Source organism: Nomia melanderi, chromosome 11 (assembly GCF_051020985.1).
Source record: "Nomia melanderi isolate GNS246 chromosome 11, iyNomMela1, whole genome shotgun sequence".
Lineage (NCBI taxonomy): Eukaryota > Metazoa > Arthropoda > Insecta > Hymenoptera > Halictidae > Nomia > Nomia melanderi.
The window spans coordinates 12,221,914-12,243,307 of NC_135009.1; the positions used below are offsets into that span (position 1 = coordinate 12,221,914).

General features: G+C 40.9%; 4 protein-coding genes across 9 annotated transcripts in view; 2 read left to right on the forward strand and 2 right to left on the reverse strand.

Moving 5' to 3' along the window:
- Positions 1 to 1,280: 1,280 nt before the first annotated feature.
- On the reverse strand, positions 1,281 to 5,196 carry LOC116430662 (uncharacterized). Of its 2 annotated transcripts, XM_031985128.2 has the most exons (3): positions 5,017 to 5,196; positions 4,314 to 4,650; positions 1,281 to 3,901 (listed from the first exon to the last, which is right to left on the reverse strand). In XM_031985128.2, exon 3 carries the CDS (start codon positions 3,773 to 3,775, stop codon positions 2,723 to 2,725), a length of 1,053 nt encoding a protein of 350 aa, XP_031840988.1. In that variant the 5' UTR covers positions 3,776 to 3,901; positions 4,314 to 4,650; positions 5,017 to 5,196; the 3' UTR covers positions 1,281 to 2,722. The 2 variants fall into 2 exon arrangements, with proteins under 2 accessions (XP_031840988.1, XP_031840987.1); XM_031985127.2 differs by lacking the exon at positions 4,314 to 4,650.
- Positions 5,038 to 8,133, forward strand: LOC116430663 (zinc finger protein 346). Of its 2 annotated transcripts, none has more exons than XM_031985129.2 (6): positions 5,038 to 5,441; positions 5,689 to 5,885; positions 6,045 to 6,183; positions 6,256 to 6,285; positions 7,292 to 7,431; positions 7,500 to 8,110. In XM_031985129.2, the coding sequence occupies exons 2-6, from the start codon at positions 5,697 to 5,699 to the stop codon at positions 7,665 to 7,667; spliced, it is 666 nt and encodes a 221-aa protein (XP_031840989.1). In that variant the 5' UTR covers positions 5,038 to 5,441; positions 5,689 to 5,696; the 3' UTR covers positions 7,668 to 8,110. The 2 variants fall into 2 exon arrangements, with proteins under 2 accessions (XP_031840989.1, XP_031840990.1); XM_031985130.2 differs by having other exon boundaries at positions 5,428 to 5,578; positions 7,500 to 8,133.
- LOC116430661 (dynein regulatory complex protein 1) lies at positions 8,122 to 11,680 on the reverse strand. Its single transcript, XM_076372330.1, has 11 exons — positions 11,383 to 11,680; positions 11,200 to 11,308; positions 10,759 to 11,109; positions 10,080 to 10,477; positions 9,798 to 10,014; positions 9,592 to 9,718; positions 9,301 to 9,515; positions 9,094 to 9,242; positions 8,768 to 9,000; positions 8,288 to 8,679; positions 8,122 to 8,214 (listed from the first exon to the last, which is right to left on the reverse strand). The coding sequence occupies exons 1-11, from the start codon at positions 11,520 to 11,522 to the stop codon at positions 8,152 to 8,154; spliced, it is 2,394 nt and encodes a 797-aa protein (XP_076228445.1). The 5' UTR covers positions 11,523 to 11,680; the 3' UTR covers positions 8,122 to 8,151.
- Positions 11,681 to 14,341: 2,661 nt separating this feature from the next.
- LOC116430675 (uncharacterized) overlaps positions 14,342 to 21,394 on the forward strand; it is a 129,284-nt gene continuing 122,231 nt past the window's right edge. For all 4 annotated transcript variants that reach the window (XM_076372249.1, XM_076372252.1, XM_076372250.1 and 1 more), the window contains exon 1: positions 14,342 to 16,073. In XM_076372249.1, coding sequence (XP_076228364.1) covers positions 15,991 to 16,073 — 83 coding nt within the window. In that variant the 5' untranslated portion in view covers positions 14,342 to 15,990. The remainder of the gene's footprint in view (positions 16,074 to 21,394) is intronic.

Consider the following 21,394-nt stretch of genomic DNA (forward strand, 5'->3'; position numbering starts at 1 on the left):
CCTTTTACCCCTTCTCGCGGCGTCGAAATCGACGATTCGCAGTGGCGACGCGGATAATAGTCGACAACGCGTGAATCGACGGTCGCTAGAAAAACTAATCTCTAACAGAGTGGCGGAGAGAAAAAAGAGAAGAAGAAGAAGAAGAAGAAGAAGAAGAAAATAGAGAAAAAAAAACAGAGAGAAAAATGATAGATCAACAGCCCTGGCTATTACACTCCTAGTACTTAGAACTAACGATCTGCACATCCGCTCATCGTTCTATAATACATCCGTATGTATATGTATATGTACGTATATACAATATGTTGTCTGCGTGTACATACAATACACTTCGATATGTGAAAAGTAAGTACACCCATGGAACTGATTCAAAGCTCGCGCGAGCTCTCGTGCCGGGTTCAATTGATTCTTGCCGGTCGGGTCGCGCGGAGATCGGCCGGCACGCGGCAAGAATCATTCGATCGACGCGCACAATAGTCCTACTTGTGGTAAAGAGAGATACACCAACACCGAAGCGTTCCTACTGTTCTGGGCAACGTACACGGTGTTCGGTATAAGAGAAATCGGTGATAGAGTGGGTGGGCGGTGGGAAGGAAACGAAACGGGAAAGATAAAGGGTGGTCAGGGTAGGGGAGGGGAAGAGGTTGGTGAAGGAAGAAGGACGGTCACGTGTGTGAACAAACTGAATATTCCGAAGAAGCTAATCAGAGAAAAACATGATGACCGCGTCACGGGTCCTACCAATACACGCGTCCTATGCCGCTAAAACGAAGTTTTCGTGTCTTCTAAGGATCATAATCGTAATCATAATAATAATCATAATAATAATCGTAGTAGTAATAGTAGTTAATTAATAATAGCGATAATAATATATAGCTCGTGGGAGATATCGGTGGTGAGTGGTAGGGGCGGTGGCGGTGATAATGGTGGTAAATGGTAGTGAGAGTATTAGTAAGAGTAGTACTAATAGTTGGTAGTAATAGTAGTAGTAGCAGCATTAGTAATAGTAATATTCTTGTTTTTTTTTTTGCTGTTTGTTTGTTTGTAAAAGTTAATAGTAGGGTGTCTACCAAACACACCTTCGGTAGAGACCAAATATAATGTCCGTTCTCGTGTTCCTATCTGCTCTTTTTTTTTCTTTTTTTTTCGTCATTTTGTTTTCATCCTTCTCTCGTATTTTGTTTACTTTTTGTTCGAATTTCGCGACAGGCTACGTCGCTCCGTGACACATTGCCTTCGTATCTTCGTATTTGTCGTCTCCGTACATATATATATATATATGCATTCATATATATATATTCTCGTCTCTCCTTTATTTTTTTTTTTGTCATTTCGTTCCGTCGTCTTTTTTTCCCTTTCCTCGGTTTTCTTTCTTTTCTTTTTCTTTTTTTTCCCTTTTTTTTTGATATCATCAAAATAGTAAACCAATAGTTTAAACGTTGTAGATAATAATTACTATCTATATCACAGATCCAAGTGACTAAACTCCTTTAAAAATATAATATAAATATGTTATGCGTATAATGGTTCGCGCATAATATATATACACACATAGATATATATATTATATATGTATATGTACTCGCAGATGTGATTGAAAAACAGGTAAATCAAGAAGTGCGGAAACTTGGAAAACCCTCTCTCGTGTAGAAACGTGTGTTAGAATACGCGACTCGGTTATTTATTTTTTTCTCCTTCGTTTTTGTTTTCTCCCGGGAGGTTTATGCGAACATCGATGTGACCGCGGCCACCGGGATCGGCTGATGACCATGGAAACGGGATCAACGGCGCGCGATCGATCCGCGCGATCGATCGTCCCCTTCGAACGGTGCCATTTAAATTCTCGTTTAAAATCACGCTCGTCGACGTTGCGGTGTCCATTAAATGGACCGATGGAACGTGTTCGTGCGTACGTATACATATCTATAGACGTACGCGCACGCATACATACGTATATATATACATAGCGAATACGCGAGAAACAGTAATCAATTTACAATTGATACCCTGTTCACTTCCGTTCGTTTAAAAGAACTTAAAAAAAAAAACAAAAATTAAGAGACACAGAGAGAGAAAGAGAGAGAGAGAGAGTTAGAAGATCGAAACAAGATCGGCGCGATAAAAATCTTTCGTTTCGTGTCGGTGAATCCGCGATCCGATATCGAGCATCCACGTCGCGATCCAGAAATCGGATGCTTTGTTTAGGCACTTTGTTCAACCAGCACCGGCTTTTTAAATGGTCGCACGATCGAAGGGGAGCGCTGGGGTCGCGCGCCGCCGTTTCGGCGCGCTGCGATCGGTTACCGCGGCGGCACGCGGTGGGCAATGGAATCGCTGCTGGCATAAACCTGCGCGTTCAATTGTTGCGTTGCTGAATATGTTCGGGGTACGAGATCGTGGGACTCGCGTTCGAGTACTGAGCGTATAAATAGAGCGCAGGGTGAAGCCCTGGTGGAGGAACGCCGCGATGCGGTTGATGCGAATGATGATGCGTCTCGGATGAATTTACAGGGGACGATGAGATTTGCGGGTACAGTTGGGAGCTTAGGCTGGCGTCCAGTGGACTGGACTCGCCTGTCGTTTGGTAGACACTCTGCGATGGTGTGTGCTCGTGAGACTCGGGTGAATTAAGTGTAAACGGCGAGGACGCCGTGGTGGGACATACTACTTGCTGCGGTGACTGGTGTTGCGGTAGGGGCTCTGACATACTGACGTCTAAACACTAGTTGGTAGTTTGCGGATGTAGCAGCGGCAAAGGAAGCTGAAGATTGTTCTGTTTCGCTAAACTTGCGATCTCCGCCGTGATGCCTCCCTTGGAACCGGCCAGACCGTCCAACGAGGATGGCCCCTCGTTGTACCGTAAATCACAGACCGGGCTCTCGAAGCCTGTGCCCGGGGTACCGCCGCCGGTACTCTGCGGCGTCGGTGGATTGTGATTCGTATTGCTTTGATTCATATCACGGTGTACACGATTTTGATGCCGTATCAGATAACTGTCGCGCACGAACGTACGTCCGCATATGTTGCACTCGTACGTGGTGCTTGCCGTGTGGGTACGGATGTGAATGGCGAATTGACTCTTGGACGTGAACGTTAGAGAACATCTGTCGCACACCAGAGGCTTCTCGGCAACGTGGCTCCAACGGTGAGCGGTCACGTAGCTCTTCACCGCGAAACGTTTCTGACAGATATCGCAGGCATACGGCCTTTCACCCGTGTGCACCCGCTTGTGGGTGTTCAGACTGCTCTTCTGGGTGAACCTCTTCAAGCACAGCTCGCACTGGAAAGGTCTTTCTCCCGTGTGCGTCCTCATGTGCACCTCCAAGTATGGCTTACGGCAGAAACTAGCTTCGCACACCGTACAATGATATGGTTTGTTGCCCGAATGGAGTTTCATATGTACATAATATGATGAAGCAGAAGATAGCACCTTACCGCATACCTTACAGGGCTGCGGTCTGGACCTTGAACCTTCTTTGACGGTTTGCTGACCCGTCGACTGACGACTAGGCGTTTCCTGTTGGACGCTTTGAGTTTGTTGTTGTTGACCCTGCTGTTGTACTTGTTGTTGAGTTTGCTGGGCTTGTTGCTGACCTTGTTGGTTCAACTGAAGCGTCGTTTGCTGTTGAGGTTGCAAGTGACCCTCCTGTTGTGACAGGTCCTCCCGGTCGTCAGACAGGTTCACCATAGAGTTTGAACCGTCTGAACGGCTTGAAGCAACAGAATAGAAGCCCATTGGCTCGCTTTTAATCTGTTGCTCAAACATGGACGTCATTATGTCAGTCTGCTGCGGCTGAGCCAACTCTTGCGATTGTGGCTCCTGCTGCTGCACTGCTTCTTGATCGGGGAGCAGAGTCAGGTTGCGCTTGACAAGCTGCTCATATCCTGCGTACCAATCCACCTGCATGACAGTGAACCACTATGAATCGCCATTCACGGGACACGCTGAGACGCAAAAAAAGTTGCGACGACGTCGACAGCCCCGTAATTCCGGTATCATGCATGCCCAAATGTTCGAACGTACGCGTGTCAGGTTAGACCAGCGGTTTTGACATTTATCTTTGACAAGTGACAGAAGGTAGCTGGACGATCAGCTGATTGCATAACTTTTACACGAAGCGCTCGAAGACGGCACGATGCCGTCGTCAACAGAACGTAGCCCAGCAGCGAGCAACACGGGCAACTCTATTTTTAAAAAAGCGACCAGAGAAACGGCGGAATATTTTGACTGCGAAACCGGATTCCTCACAAGGCACCACGCAAGTGGGGGTCGCTTTTGCTGTAGCCGAGAAAAAAAGCATCGTTCTACGAACCTTTGCTAATGTAGTAGTCTGGGCTAGGGTCGAAAAACGTCACGCCTCATCGAGCGCACGCCTCCCGTTCTCGAGCGGCTTCACGGACAATCGCGAAACATTTGTACGGCCAAATTGTTTTTCTCCGACACAAAATATAAGATGGCTGCGACTATATTTCGCGACGGTCACCTATATGCACTCGTACAAACACACGCGCCTAAGTACCGACCGACGATATTCACCAACTTTTCTAATTGGCTGTCCTTCTTAAGCCGCGAATATTATGCTCTACTACGACCGACGTTGCGCTTCGAAAACCGCTGATTGGATCGATCTCTCCCAAAGCTTCATTCACCTGTTTGATTTTATGCATATTTAATGGACAAACTTTCTTAATACCAATAAGTTCTACTGTCCTGCGATAGAAACTGAGTTTTCCACTGACTCAGTGGGTATTTATTAACGTGTTATGCAAACGATTTTTTTGTTAATACTTTTCGCTTTATCTTTTCGCAGTTGCAAAGTTGTTAAAGAAAATGTTCTCTAAATCTTTAAAATAAATAATTTAATATTTTACTAAGGTTGACTTGTACATTTAATAACATCGACATATCATATTTAAAGATGAAAAATTGAAACTTTATAAAACGTACTCGTATTTAAGTGTTTAGAAACAAATATTTTATAAAATATTTAAATATAAAATGTCAGTTTACAGTACCATTTTTATGTATTTTTCTTCTAGTTTCACCGTTGAATCATTTATTGTACCTCGTAATGTCTTTTCTAAGTGCACGTGGTTTTAATTGTAATTTCAAACCTCTCTCAAATTGTGCGCAGTATGTATTCTACCCGCATGGCAATTACTGAACGCACCTTCAGTGACGACACACTAGGAACTCTCGAGTTCTATCAGCCTATCAAATTAAATTGAATTGTAACATTTTGAAATAATGTTCCTAACAGAAACAGGCTACCAACTCGAAAACTTTGTGTGTCTAACGTACTGAAGAGATAAGCTGGTTTCATTTACAAATACAGTTGCCCGCTAAATAACATTCAAGATCCATTGTAGACGGAAAAAATTGACTACACAATTTCGACATTCTTAAGATTTATCGTAGCAGTATTCGATATCGCAAATAGGTATATTTGAAACAATATTTTGGATAAATAATGTATATAACTGTAGAATTTTGTATACAACCTCGTATAAAGTCAAAATTTTATTTCTTCTGTAAACAACCTTATGCACAACACAATTATTTGAGTGTTAAAATAATGTAATATATCAGTTTATCTTTCAAATTTAGTAGAGTTATAAAATAAAGTACACATATTCTGTATTTATTGTATTATTGATGGTTAAATAAAATGAGTATTACATTTTTAGCTTCAATAATGGCTGTATCATCAGAAAATGTAATGAACCCAAGTCTAAATGATCCCGTAACAAAAGCAGTAGTGGATAATATAATGGGTAATCTACCCACAAAGAAACCTTTTGTTCGTTGTGATGACTGTGATCTATCATTTACAAGTCAAACAGTGTTAGATACACATTTACAAGGTGCCAGGCATGCTAAACAGGTTTGTATAAATAGAATTATAGTTTCGAAATAAAAGATCGTTGAATCTAAACCTAAAGAGTTGAAGGGTAAGATAACACACACTGAAGGAAAGAAGTCTTCATTATTCAAGCTAAGAGGAAACAAAAATTAGTAGCACAGACATCTGCTTTCTTTTTAGATTAGATCCAAGAATATAATGGCATCTCTTGAAGAAACAAAAGTGGCATTTACAAAAGATGAGGAAACGAATGGATTAAAATGTAATGTGTGTAATGTGTGCCTGAACTCTATACAACAATTACAGACACATTTAAATGGTATTTTATAAACAAAGGTTTGCTTAACTTCAATACATATATAATAAATTAAAAAAATATTTTGATTTATAGGGAGCCGGCACAAAAAAAAAGCAATGAGAGGTAATAAAGCCTACATTATACGCAAATCAGTATATGGGTTTAGATGTAGTCGCACATTGTGGCTTGACAAGATTATCGAAAAAAATATGATTGTGCTAATTTACTGCTTAATCTTATTCACATTTGCATGCTTGATGTTGCTACTCACTCTTTCTTTTCATTTGTTTCCATGAGAAAAAGCTAACCATTTACTTCTTGAATAGCTTTAATTGAGCAATTGCTGCTAAGACGCTTTGTGATATTTTCATGCTTGTTTAATTTATGCACCACTATTTATTGTTTATTATTTATTACTATTTATTATACATTATTTTTGTCACATTGAAAGTGTATATTTATTATTCATTTATTTGTGAACGCATTGTGCTTGAAAGCAACTCGACTACGAGTTATTTAGTTATTTGTTATGATTAATAAAGTTTGTATTGTTCACAAAATAATTGCATATCTTTCCCATTTTGTTGTAATCCTATTATAAATGTATAAATTTTACATGCATATTTCCTCTCTTCTATCACTTGAAGTTTTCTTAATACACGCATTTTTCATTTATTAATATCTCCTTTTAATGAATGCAATACATTGAGCAACCTTTCTATTCACTGAAAAATTTATACTTCTAAAAGTTCGAAACTATTTTTTCAATGTTATTTTTATTTTTATATAATATCAATTTTTTATATCTATCTTTGTATTCTTTAAATTTTTTACTATACAGAAAACAATAAAATGACATAAATATTGAATGTTAATTCTTGCATACTGAATATATATATAAAATACATTTCTAAGTATCCATTTTAAAGAGGTAAAGAATTATTTGAACATCTATGCACACGCATATATGTGTCTGAATCTTTTTACCGATATCTTTTGTTAAAACAGTTTCCATTAATGGTTGCTTTTTCCATAGCATGAATGTAGTGTTCAAGCTGATTTATTATCACATTTGATCGCAAAAGCGGTTGTGATACATAGATAGTGTTGATCGCACATTGATGCTTAGGTGAGTGGGGAGGCAAGGATGTTGGAAGTCCAATGACATCAACTCCCACAAATGCCCAGGACAACTCAACATCGAAAAGTGTATCACTTTCATGCAACATGTGCAACAAGATTTTTAATTCCCCAACGCAGTACAATGTGGTATGTAAAACTAATGTAAAATCAAATGCGTAGTAATGAATAATGATATAGTTTATCTTACATTACAGCATATAACATCGAAGAAACACACTAGTAAGTTAAAACAGGCAAAAATTCAAAAGAAGAAAAGGCTCTTTCCATATTGGAAAAAACCTAAACCTGGTGCAAATCCCAAAAATCTTGTTCAGTCATTGTCAAATAATTTTGTACCAGGAGGTTTCACAAATCAAACTTAGAAAAAAAAAATATTACAATCAATATATCTATTTTAATACATATACAAATTTTTTACTTCTGTACATTGTATTCTTTGAAGAGCGAACGAGAAACAATTTAAAAATCATTTCATATAAGATGCCAATTTAATATTTAATTTAATGGAACATTCATGATTTGCTATGTACTCAATTTTACACTTCCCCTTTGCGCACTTTTGTTGTTCTATGTCATGTAACATATTAAAAAAGGAAAACTGCTAATTAGTATGATTTTTGATAAATATATTTAATGATTGATGAAAACATTAGAAATCAATCATGTAATGTATGTGTTACCTATTTTAGACAATGAAATATGTTTCAAGCATTTGTAATACCTTTATTATTAGATGAAGTGACACAAGGAGATACTGATGTACTGTATGAATGTATATATGTCCATTAAAAAATTATATAAAAAATATATAATGTTGCAAGCTATACTTTTCACTGTACGATTTTATCAGTCCTGTAGTATATGTTGAATAAGTTTAGTATCTCTTTCCGAGAGTTGCATTCCATCAGACTGAAAAGTAGACATACACTGTGTAAGAAAATTTCCGTTTTAATAGGATGTTTCTCGTTTTATTTAACATTACCTCCATTGAATAACTTCTTAATAAACGACTAAGTTCTGCATTTTGTTTTTGCAAAAATTTTATTTCATTATTCAACTCGTATCTTTCTTTTAACGCCGAATGGTACTTTTTGAGACCAACTAACAAATTATCCCAAAGGCTTTCTCTATCCAGTGAAAAAATATTTCTATATCTTTGCCAGAATTCGATTATATCTTCATCTTTTATATTTCGTGATACTGTGGTTTTCACTTTCGTTGTTTTTTCAGTAATGGGCACCGCACTCTCCTGCTTCTTAACGAATTCGTGCCTCTCTACAAATTCTTTCAAAGCATTCATTACAAATTCGGTTTCAATTGTTAACAGATGACCTTTGTCGCACACGAGTTGACGCTTCGGTTCACCAGTGGATTCTAATAAAAATTGACGAATGTTAAACATTATTCCTAAAATTTCTGAATTATGTAAAGGAAAGTGACATTAGAATTTTTGCTTTCGTACCATCAGTAACTTCAATAATGCCTTGAGCAACACAAGTTGATGCAATCTGTTCTCTAGGAGATGATGTTTCAGTCGAAGATGTTTCAGGTGTAGTGATCTTGATTTCTTCCTCTTCTTCTACGTGTTCGTCGTCCTGAAGCTTTATACAACAAAGTGCTTCTTCTACAGCTGAGATTAAATTATCCTCTGTCGGATTTTTTTCAATATTTTCGCAAATAGGCGGTAAAGTGATACTGCAGTGTAACATTAAAATCAAAAACGGAAATGTACATTAAACTCGTAGAATATTGTTTTGCGATTGTATATAGATTTTAGTTTTTATTTACTCAGACGAAGAAGTTTGAAGGTCTTCGTCGGATGGTCCGCAAATACTTGGTACGCTTTCCCTTTTCACCGTACAAGAAGGACAATGCGCGTAAGGTAGAAAGAAGTTAAGCAAAAATTGAAGTTCTTCTTCGGATGTAACTTTTAACGCCTGAAAATTCGTATTTTCGTTTGATTCGATTCAATTCAATTTATTTTCAATAGATTACCTCGAATACTTTATCCAGACGAATCAGCAAGTTATCTTCTTCTGTAAACTGAGACAATAAATCTTTCAAAGTATCTTCAATAAGGTAATCACAGTGACCAGTGACTAATTTGGCAATGTGATTCAACAGACGTCGTTCTAAGTTCATTTCTTCTAACGTTGTTGCTGGCTTGTATAATTTGGAAATTGTCTTCTTCTTCTTTGCCTCCTCCTTTTCTTTAATCATACAAGAAGAATTTGTTAACCGTGATTATAATAATCTTATTACAAATATAACTTATCATAATTTTACCCTTTTTTATAGCACACATAGCGTAACAATAAGATTTTAAATCCTCCTTTTTTAATAATTCCATTTTCGGTGGTTCCCATTTAATACCTAACAGTTGTTCGTGAATAATTTTATCCGCTGCCAAAAGCTAAAATCAAATACGAATCAAAAGTACAATAAATAAATGATTTATCATTTTACATTCGACAATCTAACGCTTTGTGCACCTTGTTCACTAATTCGTTCGCTGTTTGAATATTCATATCCCAAATTTGCATATATTTTTTATCGTTAATAGCGGCAATATTTTTAGACTTCTCCTCTAAATCCTTTACAGCCCTCTGCGACTTGAGAATCTCACCAGTAAGCTTCTGAATCTCCAATCTCGTAGACTCCTCTAAGTCCGCGTACGTTTTTCTTAAACCGTTGATCACATCTTGAAGCCTGAAATTCAATTCGATGTATTTTAATATAAAAATAATGCGACGATAAACATTCCCTGTACCAACTTATTAATCTTCCTCTTCTGCTGATTCTTCACGATCGTGTTCTCTTCTTCGCGACGTTTCAGCACGGCATAATTATAATCTAATTTCTCCACGTTCATTAAACATAAAGCCTTCATATTCTGCACCTCCTGCTGCAGATTCTGTATCTCTAATTCGAAAGTGATCTTCAATCGTCTAAATTCTTCCTGATGCTGTATCGTCACCCTTCTCATGTCTTCCTCGTATTGTTGCATTATTTCCTTTTTCTTCTCTTTCGCTTCGGCGGTATCGTCTTGGTACTTTTTAAACAACGCGTCCCATTTTTCAGTGGACGTCGCCAGAAGTATTTGGCGCTCCGATTCGATAACATTTTCAATGAGCATCAGTTCGTTACGGTAAGCTTTCGTCATCGTGCGTACCTGTACGAAATATTTATTACCGAAACTCCTACAAACGTTACAGCAAACTTTGCAATTACAAACTTTTTCTACGAAAATTAATAAACCCGTATCTTTAGAGAACTGTGAAACAGGAAAAATGGCAAAGTTGCAAACATTTTTATAGATAAATAGATTAAAATGGTATAACTTTAGAAATTATCGTTGAATGTACTAAATGGGTAAGAGTTCTTTAACATTTATGCAAATTCGTGTGCGTTACAAGTTTATAAGAACCATAGTGCAGTTATGAAAAAGCTAACTTGCGATTCCATTCTTTCAATGAGCAAATCGATGTCTTCGTTCTGTTTTTTTACTTCGTCGGCGTACTTTGCATCGGCGTTTTCAATCTCTTTCTTTAGTTCCGCGATCAAGGCATCCTTTTTCTGTAATACTTCGAGACACTTGGCATTTTGAGCCTCTAATTCATCGTGAATATCTAGTGGGTCTTTGCATGAAAGGATCTCGGGCCACTTTGCACTAATCTCGCGGTACTTCTCCATATACTTCTTCTCTTCCTCTTCGAGTACCGCCAATAATCTATTCCTTGTCTCTTGAACTTCTTTTCGTCTTTCCAATTCCCTTGCATCGTTCGCTACTCTTACACCAGTGACCTTGGGATATACTATTCTATTATCTCTCCAAAGATGAATAAAAATCAAAATCATTATAACAATTTATTACATATTTTGGTATACACGTACCACTTCTTCCCCTTCGCTCTGTAATCTCTCTAACTTGTCAAAACTGTCAAGTATCTGCTTCTCGATGGGTGTTATTTCCACACTTGCGTCATCCTCGATTTTTGCATGCCTGAATGAACGTTTCAATTAAAAATTGGCAAAGTTCTATTTAAATATACAAATGATTTTTGAAACTGTGCCCACTTCGTTCGTTCTTCTATGCGCCGTTGAATGCGAAGTTTCCGAGCCAGTTTTCGTTCTTCAGGATCAGTGGATAAAATAGATGGTCCCTCTGATTCTTCCACGGCTTCGGAATATATCTCAAAAATTGTAGAGGAAATCATTTTAATTAATGAGACTCAATTGCACGAAATTAAAAATCTATTTTCTGGCTCGCGAATTAATTGGACGCCAATGTCAATATGTTATGAGAAAGGTTACAAGATGTTGGTAAGTGGGAATTAATAATGAAGGATAACAATCAAGGGATTTAGAGTAAACAACTTTGTTTGTTCGATAAAAATTTATTGTTCGTATTCACCGTCGATAACAGAAAATAATTCAGGTCTCGCTTCAACAGATGGTGCTGAATGTCCCTAAAACGCTGCTCACTGCATTCATCAATTTAGGGCTATCTATTCAACAAACACCTACACAATGTAACGGTACTTTCAGACATTCTGCATAACAACAACATTTTAGATTACGATGCAAATTCTAAGAAAGTTACTTTCAAGTAAAACTCAGAAATGAGTAATCTCACGTGATAAGTGAATCTCCTCAGTGGTGATAAGAAAACTTCTTTACTGTTATTTTCTATATATATATATATATATCATTAATAAATATATTAATCTTCTTTTACTAATTGTAAGACTTATAAAGCATACATATATATAATAAATGATAGTTATTCTAAAATATAAAAATGTAATATTTACAAATATACTGTCTCATTTAACAAGCCTGGCTACATTTTTGGATATATTTTAGAGATCAAAAGTAATAAATTACACGAAGGAAGTGATCCAATGACGGACAAAGATAGAACATTGTACAATAAGTAGTAAATTAGATAATCCTTCAGATAAATTTAACAGAGTTACCAATTGCGAGTTAAGTATGCCTCCCTCGCTTATGCACCATTAACAACGTGACGTCTGTGAATACCCTTTTGTTCTTAGAAAGAAAGTATAATACTACGAATGCATTAATTCATTTCTAACTTAAGTACCTATGTTCTTATATACCTAACGGAATAAGACGATTGAACGAAACGTTTAAGGACTTGAAAGATTATCTACAAAAAAACAGCGTGTATTTGTTAATACGTTTATTTACGGATACAAAACACATGGCACGGGAGTATAAAGAAAAATAAATAAATTATTTTTATAAGAATTAAGGCGGAGTGTAACTTCGACAGAACGACTGTTTCAAATTGAATGTCCTCTGAATCACTATCACAGAACACGCAATAGGCGTATCTTATTCGAAACGTTCTCGGTGCGAAACAGTCGTGGAATCGCCTTCGTTTTCGGGCGAAGCGATTTTGTGTGCGACGGAAAATCGCTTTCTCTAGCTCCGAATGGCGTGCCCCTAACCGACAGAACGGACATTCGGTTACTGTTTGTCGATAGAGTTAATTTCGTATGAGCGGACTGTCGTGAACCATGAAAAGAACGCACGCCACGAAAGGATAAACGAACAGTGTGGTTCTTGGGGAGTCGCGGCCACCACATCGACGCCATGAATCCACGACTTTGACGCGATTTTAGCGGAAACAAGATGGAGTACGGCCAGGACCGTCCAAACGTGTCTCACCGCCCCGCAATACTCGACGTGTTATTGTCCACGTAATTGCATTGATTCGAACTATATTCACATTGCTTCAAGAATGTACGTACGCGGCTCGATCAAGGAAAATGAAATATTAAAGAAATCGCTCGAAAAACGCAACGCATAAGAATATTTAAGAATTTCTTAGAAAATAAATAACCAACTGTTCTCGTTAATTAAACGCGTCCTCTGGACTGCTTCAAGCTACGATTCCCATACTCCCGCATACGGCTTCATAATGAACCACAAAGAAGCACCCCAGAAACGAATATTTCGAGAAAACGTCCGTGCGGACCGCAAAAAAAGCAGCCAACGGGAACAGAACGCACGAACCACTCTGTCCCGATGCGGACGACAACAGTACCGCGACACGAAATGGCACAGGAAAGCCAGACATCCTAATTCCGTGATATTTCGATCGACGTGCATCGGTTACAACACAAAAGCGGACATGTCCGGAAAAATGTTTCACCGGCACGTACATACGATACGCGACGCGCGCCGGCATCGAGCCCGCGACGCGTTTGTTTGATCGTTACTTCCTTGATTAGAGAGAGCACGTCACAAAGTTAAGTACTTTTATTTTCGTAATAATCCGATTTTCCATCTTTATTTCTCGGGTAGAAAGTACCGATGTGCCCCGGGTAATTGGCTGCTCCTAAACCGGCCCTGGAGGGAGCAGGATGAACGGAGACGGCGTGAGAGGGGGTGCGCGTGCAACAAAGATGGCGGACGAGAGGCGACGGCGGTGACGGCACCGAGAGGTAGGGGGAAAGGGACAAAGAAGCGAGAGAGAGCGGGAACGGTTGGGTGAGAAGAGGACGGGTAGACAGGGTGCTGGGCGATTCGTTAAGTGGGGCGGAGGGGCAGGGGGACAGCGGGACGTCGGGAGGTAGGAGGGTGGAGAGAAAGACAGACCAGAAGAGCCGTGAGGAGAGGCCAACGGCGTGATAAAGAGAGAGAGAGAAGGAGAGCGAGACGGAACCGGCTCGACAGGGACGAGCGCGGCTCGGGGGTTCGGGTTAGCTCGTTCGACCCGTTATCCCTTCTCTCCCGGAGTCCCAAGTTCTCCCTACCTGTCCTTGCTTCGATTCGAACGAGTCCCTCCGACTCTCTCCCCTCCGGGGACGCACGAAAAGTCTCCCCCTCGCCCTTCTCTACATCGGCAAGCCCCTCCCGTCCTTCTGCCCCCACCATGGGACACACTTCACCGGCTGGCGGGCGACGATCGCGATTGCAAGCCGCCGCCGCTTTTCGAGGTAGACTCGTTTCGTTCCCCTACGCGGTGTTCCCCACCACCGCGGCGAGCAGCGATGCTAGCCGGCGAGCCAACTACGCTCCCGCCACGGTGACGTCACTCCGAGTAGTGTAGTGCAGTGAGGAGGAGCGAAGTCAGCTCCATCCGCGTTACATGGCCCAAGTGAACGAAGCGAGTGCGTTTAAGACGTACATATACAAGCGTGCGTTATTATTGTAACCGATCGAGTCCGCGAACGTTATAACCCATTAATTTTTTTTCGTTCGATCGATGCACGTTACGTGACAGGGCAGGAGTCGCACGATCGCTGGATTAAAAGAATAAATTAAAATAAATAAATAAATAAGTAAAACGAAAAAAAAAACCGAAACAAGGGTAACGAGTAAATCCGTGGCTCGACTCGCTTTCATCCGAGATCCATGCGTTGTATTCATTCGCGTTTACGATACCGTCGTAACGGGGGGTGTACGTACCGGGGGCGGCGAGGTGAAATATTCAGTGATATGTGAATCGTAAAATGATGGAAAAGTAAATGAAAGAGAAGCAATTTACGTTAAGTGAGTATGTAAAGGGAAAGGAGAGGAAGGAAAAGAGGCAGAGGAATATAAAAGTAGTGTCGGTGCCCGCGGTAAGGTTCGCGCGTTGAAAATTCAACCAAGGAAGAGAGGAGAGAAAAAAGCAACGGTTCTATCGTCCCGGTAGATCGATTGTTTTTTTAGTGGGGTTTCCGCGATAGTTCAGGCGGTAACCGGTAGCTGCCTCCTAGTCGGTGGTTCGACGTGAACGAGGCGCAACCGAAAATCCGGTAAAATAAATCGACGACGCGAGTGTGATTATGCTCAACCAATATGCGTTGGGATGTATCGCCCGTTCGGCCGCGTTGTGCTCGGTGTGCTTGGTGTGACGTGTGATTAGCCGCCTTTCTTCATACGCGATTCAGTGGTATACGATGTGGTGTTCGGCGACGGTCCTGATCTTTATAGCCGTTGTCATCAGTGGTGTCCGCTATCGAGGCTCCTACTCCTCCTTCTCTTCGTCGTGGTCGTCGTCGTTGTTGTCGTCGGCGTGCGTCGCGACGCAAAAATTTAATCGCGAGAGCTCCGTTGCCACCCTCTTCTATCGGCCGATCGTTCCACAGCGCTGCCCTGACGACAACACTCGTCCTGCTTGGGGTCACTACCTTCCGGCTAGTGACTAGTGTTAAATCTGTTTTTGTTTTTGCCAGTGAATTAAATTGAGAGTGTTTTCAAGTGGGAGAGGAAGAAGGCTCTGGTTCCTTCGTTCGTCGTGGTATATATATATACACGTAACGGTTCCTTCGTTATTTTCAATTTTTTTTTTTCATCGCGTGTGCGTTCTCGCGGGTCCACCAGTTCTTTCTCCCGGTGGATCGAATTATAGGAGGATCGATCCTTTTTGGTGTTCGATACGGATTGACCGTCCGCGCGGGTCCATTTCATTTCTCTCGCGTGGAACACAAGGGGAAAAAAGTCGAAACGAAAGGGAAAGAGGAACGGAGAGAAAGAGAAAGAGAGAAAAGGTATATAGGGAAGAAAAGCAGAGAGAGGCTTCCTTAGCCGACCCGCTGGGCGGCATTCAGTATCGGTGGTGTGGTGAGTGTGCCGTGATTAGCGTCGGGCGAAGTTGTGTGTCGTTGTACAGTGCCGCCAAACGATACCACAACATCCGATCCCAAATGAAGAGTTCGGAGCAAAATGGTTAGAGAGACACGTCACCTGTGGGTTGGAAATCTGCCGGAAAACATCCGAGAGGATCGCATACGAGAACATTTCAAACGGTAAGTACCTTTTGTGTCCCCCTTATACGTTTCACATGCCTTTCGACAAAAGGCGCCTTACGTAACTGTGAGATTGTATATATCTATATATATATATATGTATATGTGTACGTCTACGTGTACACACGACCCGTGAACACGCATACGCACACATATACGCATGAACCTATACAAGAAATACAGTAAATTTCGAACCGAGAGCATGCCATTTGGCAACAATTACACACAAAGTATACATGCTTGTACGTGTTTCCGTTTACAACGTACCTTGTGCCCGCGTCTCGTCTTTAATATAGAGGACACGAACCTTGAGACACCCAAGATTTACAGGCCTTCCCATTCGCCGAAGTCTTTCTAATTTACCGTACAGACCGTAGACCCACGGTTAAACTTGTTGAAAAAGAAATACAGCCAAGCTACCTCGTCAACCCCTCCCCGCTCCCCTCATCGTCCTGCCTCACCCTTCGCATACGTTTAAGGGCAGGAAGTAAGAATGCCTTTATTGTTGCCGCAGTCTGGGCACAGTCAACAACAATTTTCCCCTAGAATTTTATGTCTGGTACGGTCGTCGTCCCTATGCAGCCGTCTACCAGGCTTTATTCCATCTGCCATACAATCCTCAAACTCGAAGCGGCTGTATACAATGTTTCGTGACCTGCGAATCTGGTAGTGCCGAGGAAAAGTGCGGCGAGATTCGTTCGTTATTTACAAGTTGTTTATTCGCGTCTAGCACGCCGGACGGGGAGAGAAACGTTATCATCTATTTGTTTTCGATGAAACCGGAATTTAGCAGGATGGTAAGGTGTACGCGATGTTTTTGACTCCGTACGTAGACCGAAGATTCTGAACGCGTGTATACACACACCCACACCTCACGCACACGCACCCGGAGAGACACGCATGCACGCTCTCTCTCTCGCGCGCGCGCGTGTACAAACGTGCGATATACGGAGAGCCTTGGCTCTGTCTCTCCTCTCCTCGTAGCGTAAGCGCGCCGTCATTTGTTTTTTCCCCGAAGTAATAATAGCTGAGGACAGCCATTTTGAGAGCTCGCAGCGGCACGAAGTTATTGTTCGACAGTGGCGCTCAAACCGTGGATCCCCGACCGGGCACACCTTAGGCGCGTTTAGAATGGAAAGCGTCGATCTTCGCGGTCAGGAATGTTCTGTTTCATTGACATCTTGTTTATTATGCATCCGTTAGAACATTTTTACAGTTCTTGCTCGGTATATTTCACTGTGTTATGTGGCCGTGCCTTAATGAACAAGCATGAAAGGAAATAGTTTGAAATGTTTCGGAAAACGAGGAAAATCTGTTTTACGTCGATATTAATATTTTAATGGTTATCCGCTTTGTTTCATAATTGAAGTTTGTTGTTTGAAGTTATATAATGTAATTGTATGGAAGAAGATCGTACGGTTTTTATATTTTTCTAATTCTTAATGAACCTATGTATAAACGTAAGTCTATTTTGTTGCTGAGTAACGTTATGTTGATAAATAATGAAGATACGATGGTTCAAGTTGACGGGGAAATGGAACATTATACAATGAATCAAATTTTGTATGAACTAGAAGTTTAAGCAGTTAGGTATTCAGTTAAATACGTTCAACGTGAATTATTTTAACAATGTTTTAATAAAAATAGCTATTTTTCAATTCACGTTAACAACTTCCATTTGTTTAAGAATATGCATGTATTTGCATGAAGGAAAGGTTGCGTATAGAGTAGAAGTCGATCTAAAATGCAAGTACAATTATTAAAGAGCAGAGATCAAAGTAGGAAAACAGAAGTGAAAACTAACGGTGACGTTGGCGCAGTGACACTCAGTTTGCGGATACTTGTTTGGCTAAGCAATACAACAAACTATTCTATCTCTAAGATTAAAAAATCATATTTTTATTTATTATTGTCTCATGTGACAGAAAAAGCATATAACTACATGAAAGTAGTTCTTTTATTTTTATTTTCTGCAGTACATCCGTAAACGTAGCATAACGTTGCTACACAGTACCCATGCTTTTACTCCTGTTTCCCATTATTATATATTTTTTATTATTTTAAATTCATTCCTATCAATAATTACAACGTTTTTGACATATTTCATTATGCAATGATAATGTACCAGTTTCTTCACCTATTCAACATGAAAGTGTGGAGAATGGTGTACAAATATTTATCAGTGTTTTTACCCAAATCACAGAAAAATGTGTTTTACATGAAATTAAAATCTTTGATACATAATAACATTCAGTAGGCTAAGTATATCTACAAAGTTACATAGTAAATTGTTCGGTTTTCGCGTGAGGATAGGTAATTTGTTTCCGAAGAGAAATGACCTTACGATGTTTTCAGCTAAGACATTGTCTTCATTGTGCTATTAATTTTTCTCCTCGAAACGCATACACGTCGGTGAATATTCACGTTGCCAGAGGCGCTACATTTTACGTGCCAGCTGGCGATACTTCGTTTGTACACTGGCTTCAGTCTTACGGTCGTCTACCGTGCGTTATAGCCTTAAAGGTTCGTCCTTAAAATGGCGGGTGGCGTCGTTACGCCGTTGACCTCTCGTTTCTCGAAACGCTCGGTACGCGTAACGTAATATTTCTTCGAACGCGTCTTTAAATTCCTGCTATTATATTCTCGATTACGGATAATTTAACGAACCGTTTTCCGACGTGTCACTTTCGTGACGTACGTTCCGATCGTTTCAAATATTTTTCGCGTTACATAACCTGCACGTAACCGACTGCATTTAAACGATCGGAAACGAACATGTCAAATCTTTCACAAACTGGTAACTTAAGAAAATCTCTATTTCTTAAATTCTCCACATTAATTTCACTCCATTCAACCAATTATTCAATATATTAACTAATCATAATTTATTTCACAGCATCTATATAATTATTATTCAGTCTTCATGAAACCAACAGAACTTATCAATGAATACGAAATAACACCCCCTAGAAAAAAAGAAAAAAACAATTTCGCAATATCGTGCATATGTCTGGAACTCCGTGGCTTCGAAGATCTGTTTTAAACGTATAGCCGTCGCATTATTCCGTGTGCACGAGTACGTGCATCGTATTCTGGTAACGCGTTGCATCCACTTGCTGAAACGTACATTTCTCCCGTGCAACCAGACACGCGTAGTGCGTACGAACGTACCACCGAATTTCTCTGCACGCATTTACACATAGTGTACACTTATGTACACGAATAAATATATACATATATATACATATATTTACACATATATATATATATATACACATTCGTGTCCATCGGGTGTGCATACGTATATTCGCCTCTGTGCACAAGTAATATGCACACGTATCGCGTTCGCAATTTATGGTCACACGGAGATAAGAGTATGCGCAGCTTTCCTGCACACACACACACCCGGCCCGATGTGTACACGTACGCACGTTCACATGCACGTTTAGATTATATTTACAATGTATGCGTGTACGTGTGTACGCTGGTCCCGTTGTCGGTGTATTGATAGGATGCTCGAGAATGTACGTGTGAGAGCGCGCACGCGTACATATATGTGTGTGCGGCGGGTTGCCGGCGTATTTTGTTATATTGATCGCGCGTGGTCGACCACCTCCCCTTCTCCAGCCTCGCTCTGCCCCATCTCTCCCCACCCCATACCTTACCGCGCCCCTGCACCCCATGCTCTCTCGCCACCCCACCCCGCCCGTTGCGCCGCTCGTCCTCGTGTTCCACCGACGTCACCCGTCCGAAAACCTTCGACTCTTCGACAACCTCCAGTCACACGTATTTTCGTGTGTTGGTGCACACTGCCTACGATGATATACGAGCTGTCACAAATATGTATCCCCGAGTTACATAGCCGCCTGCCTGCCTCTCCTCTATGTGCCCCCGCCTCTCCCGGCGACTCGTTGCCCCCTCCCCCTTCCCCGCCCCCGTGTGTCGGTGTGTTGCTTCCTTATAGCGGCAATCGAATTCCACGTTCCTGCGATCAAACGCGCCTTCTGGGTCCACGTATCTCGCCGAATACACCTAGGCGTATGTTTATTAACGGGGCGCATGGTTTTGGGGGTTGCTCTAGCAAATTTGAATTATTCTCGAAGAAGTGACTCGCTGAAAGTCTCGATCAAAACGGTGAACTTGATCATTGAAGGAATTCTACGTGTGCCGAATGTGGAAGGTAGTCATTCGTATTTGGGAAGTAAGACCCTAGAGTTGAAAGTATTGGAGAGGAATACTAAACGAGGGGTTTCCTATTAGTTTTTATGAGGGGATAGAGCGTTGAAAAGATTAACAAAGTATTTGAGTTCTTGTCTTGCAACTGAACATGATGGCTTGAAATCTTCTGTCTGGTCAAGTATTTTTTAACATTGTTAATAGCTATTCGATTTCTTGTAAAATGTTGGATACATGTATAGACGTATTCGTTGGATAATTGCAAGTAGCAACTGATTTCAGAAACTACGGTAATCGTAATCGTTCCGAAGGGAACTTCGGTAGACATCGAGGTCCCGAGAACACCTGCGCGAAGAAGCCGCCGCCGATAGCGCCAAATTTCTTCATCCGTCGACCCTGGTCTGTGGTACGGTATCTGGCAAGCGGCCGGCATTGCGTTTCAGATCGAAACGACTACGTTTGCCTTCTCCTTCTTGTCTCGCAGCAGCGGCGTGTCTCTCGTTTCGCGGCGTTGCCGTGTCCGCGCCGGTCGTTTACGCGTTGCCGTCCCGGCAACGTCGCATCTTTTGCCCTCTCACACGGCAAACCGACTGAGTTGGCAGCTTGGTAAACGGACCACTCCGTATACTTGCCTCGATCATCGTTCTGCGAACTCGCACATTAGTTGGTCGCTCGTTCCTCATCCAGAGAGACCTGACGCACAGTTTTTCGTTTCCCAGTGTTGGCGGAAAATTCGTTTTCCCTCATTTTTCCCCTAGATCTAGTAACACGTTAATATCGTCATCGGTAATATACGATCTCACTGGTTCGGTGCTACGTATGCGAAAGGGGATTCGTGTGTGGAGGACGACGGAATTAACAAAGTGATTCGTCGGTTAAAATATCTTTAATTATGTGCCCAGAATATTTCAATGTTAATAATAAATTACAGGAAATACATTTTCGTTACTCGACTCTTGTTGGTTTATTCGAACTTGTTACTTACGTGCAGTTATCATCGGTAGTAACTCGTCACGAGGAACTGATTTATTGTTGTTTTAGGGTATATGGTAATTTTATTATGTTAAGCGCACACTGGATATTTCCCAGCTTAATAGTCGTCCTCTGTACAAGTCGAAACGAATCGCCCGACACGCTGGTTGTCG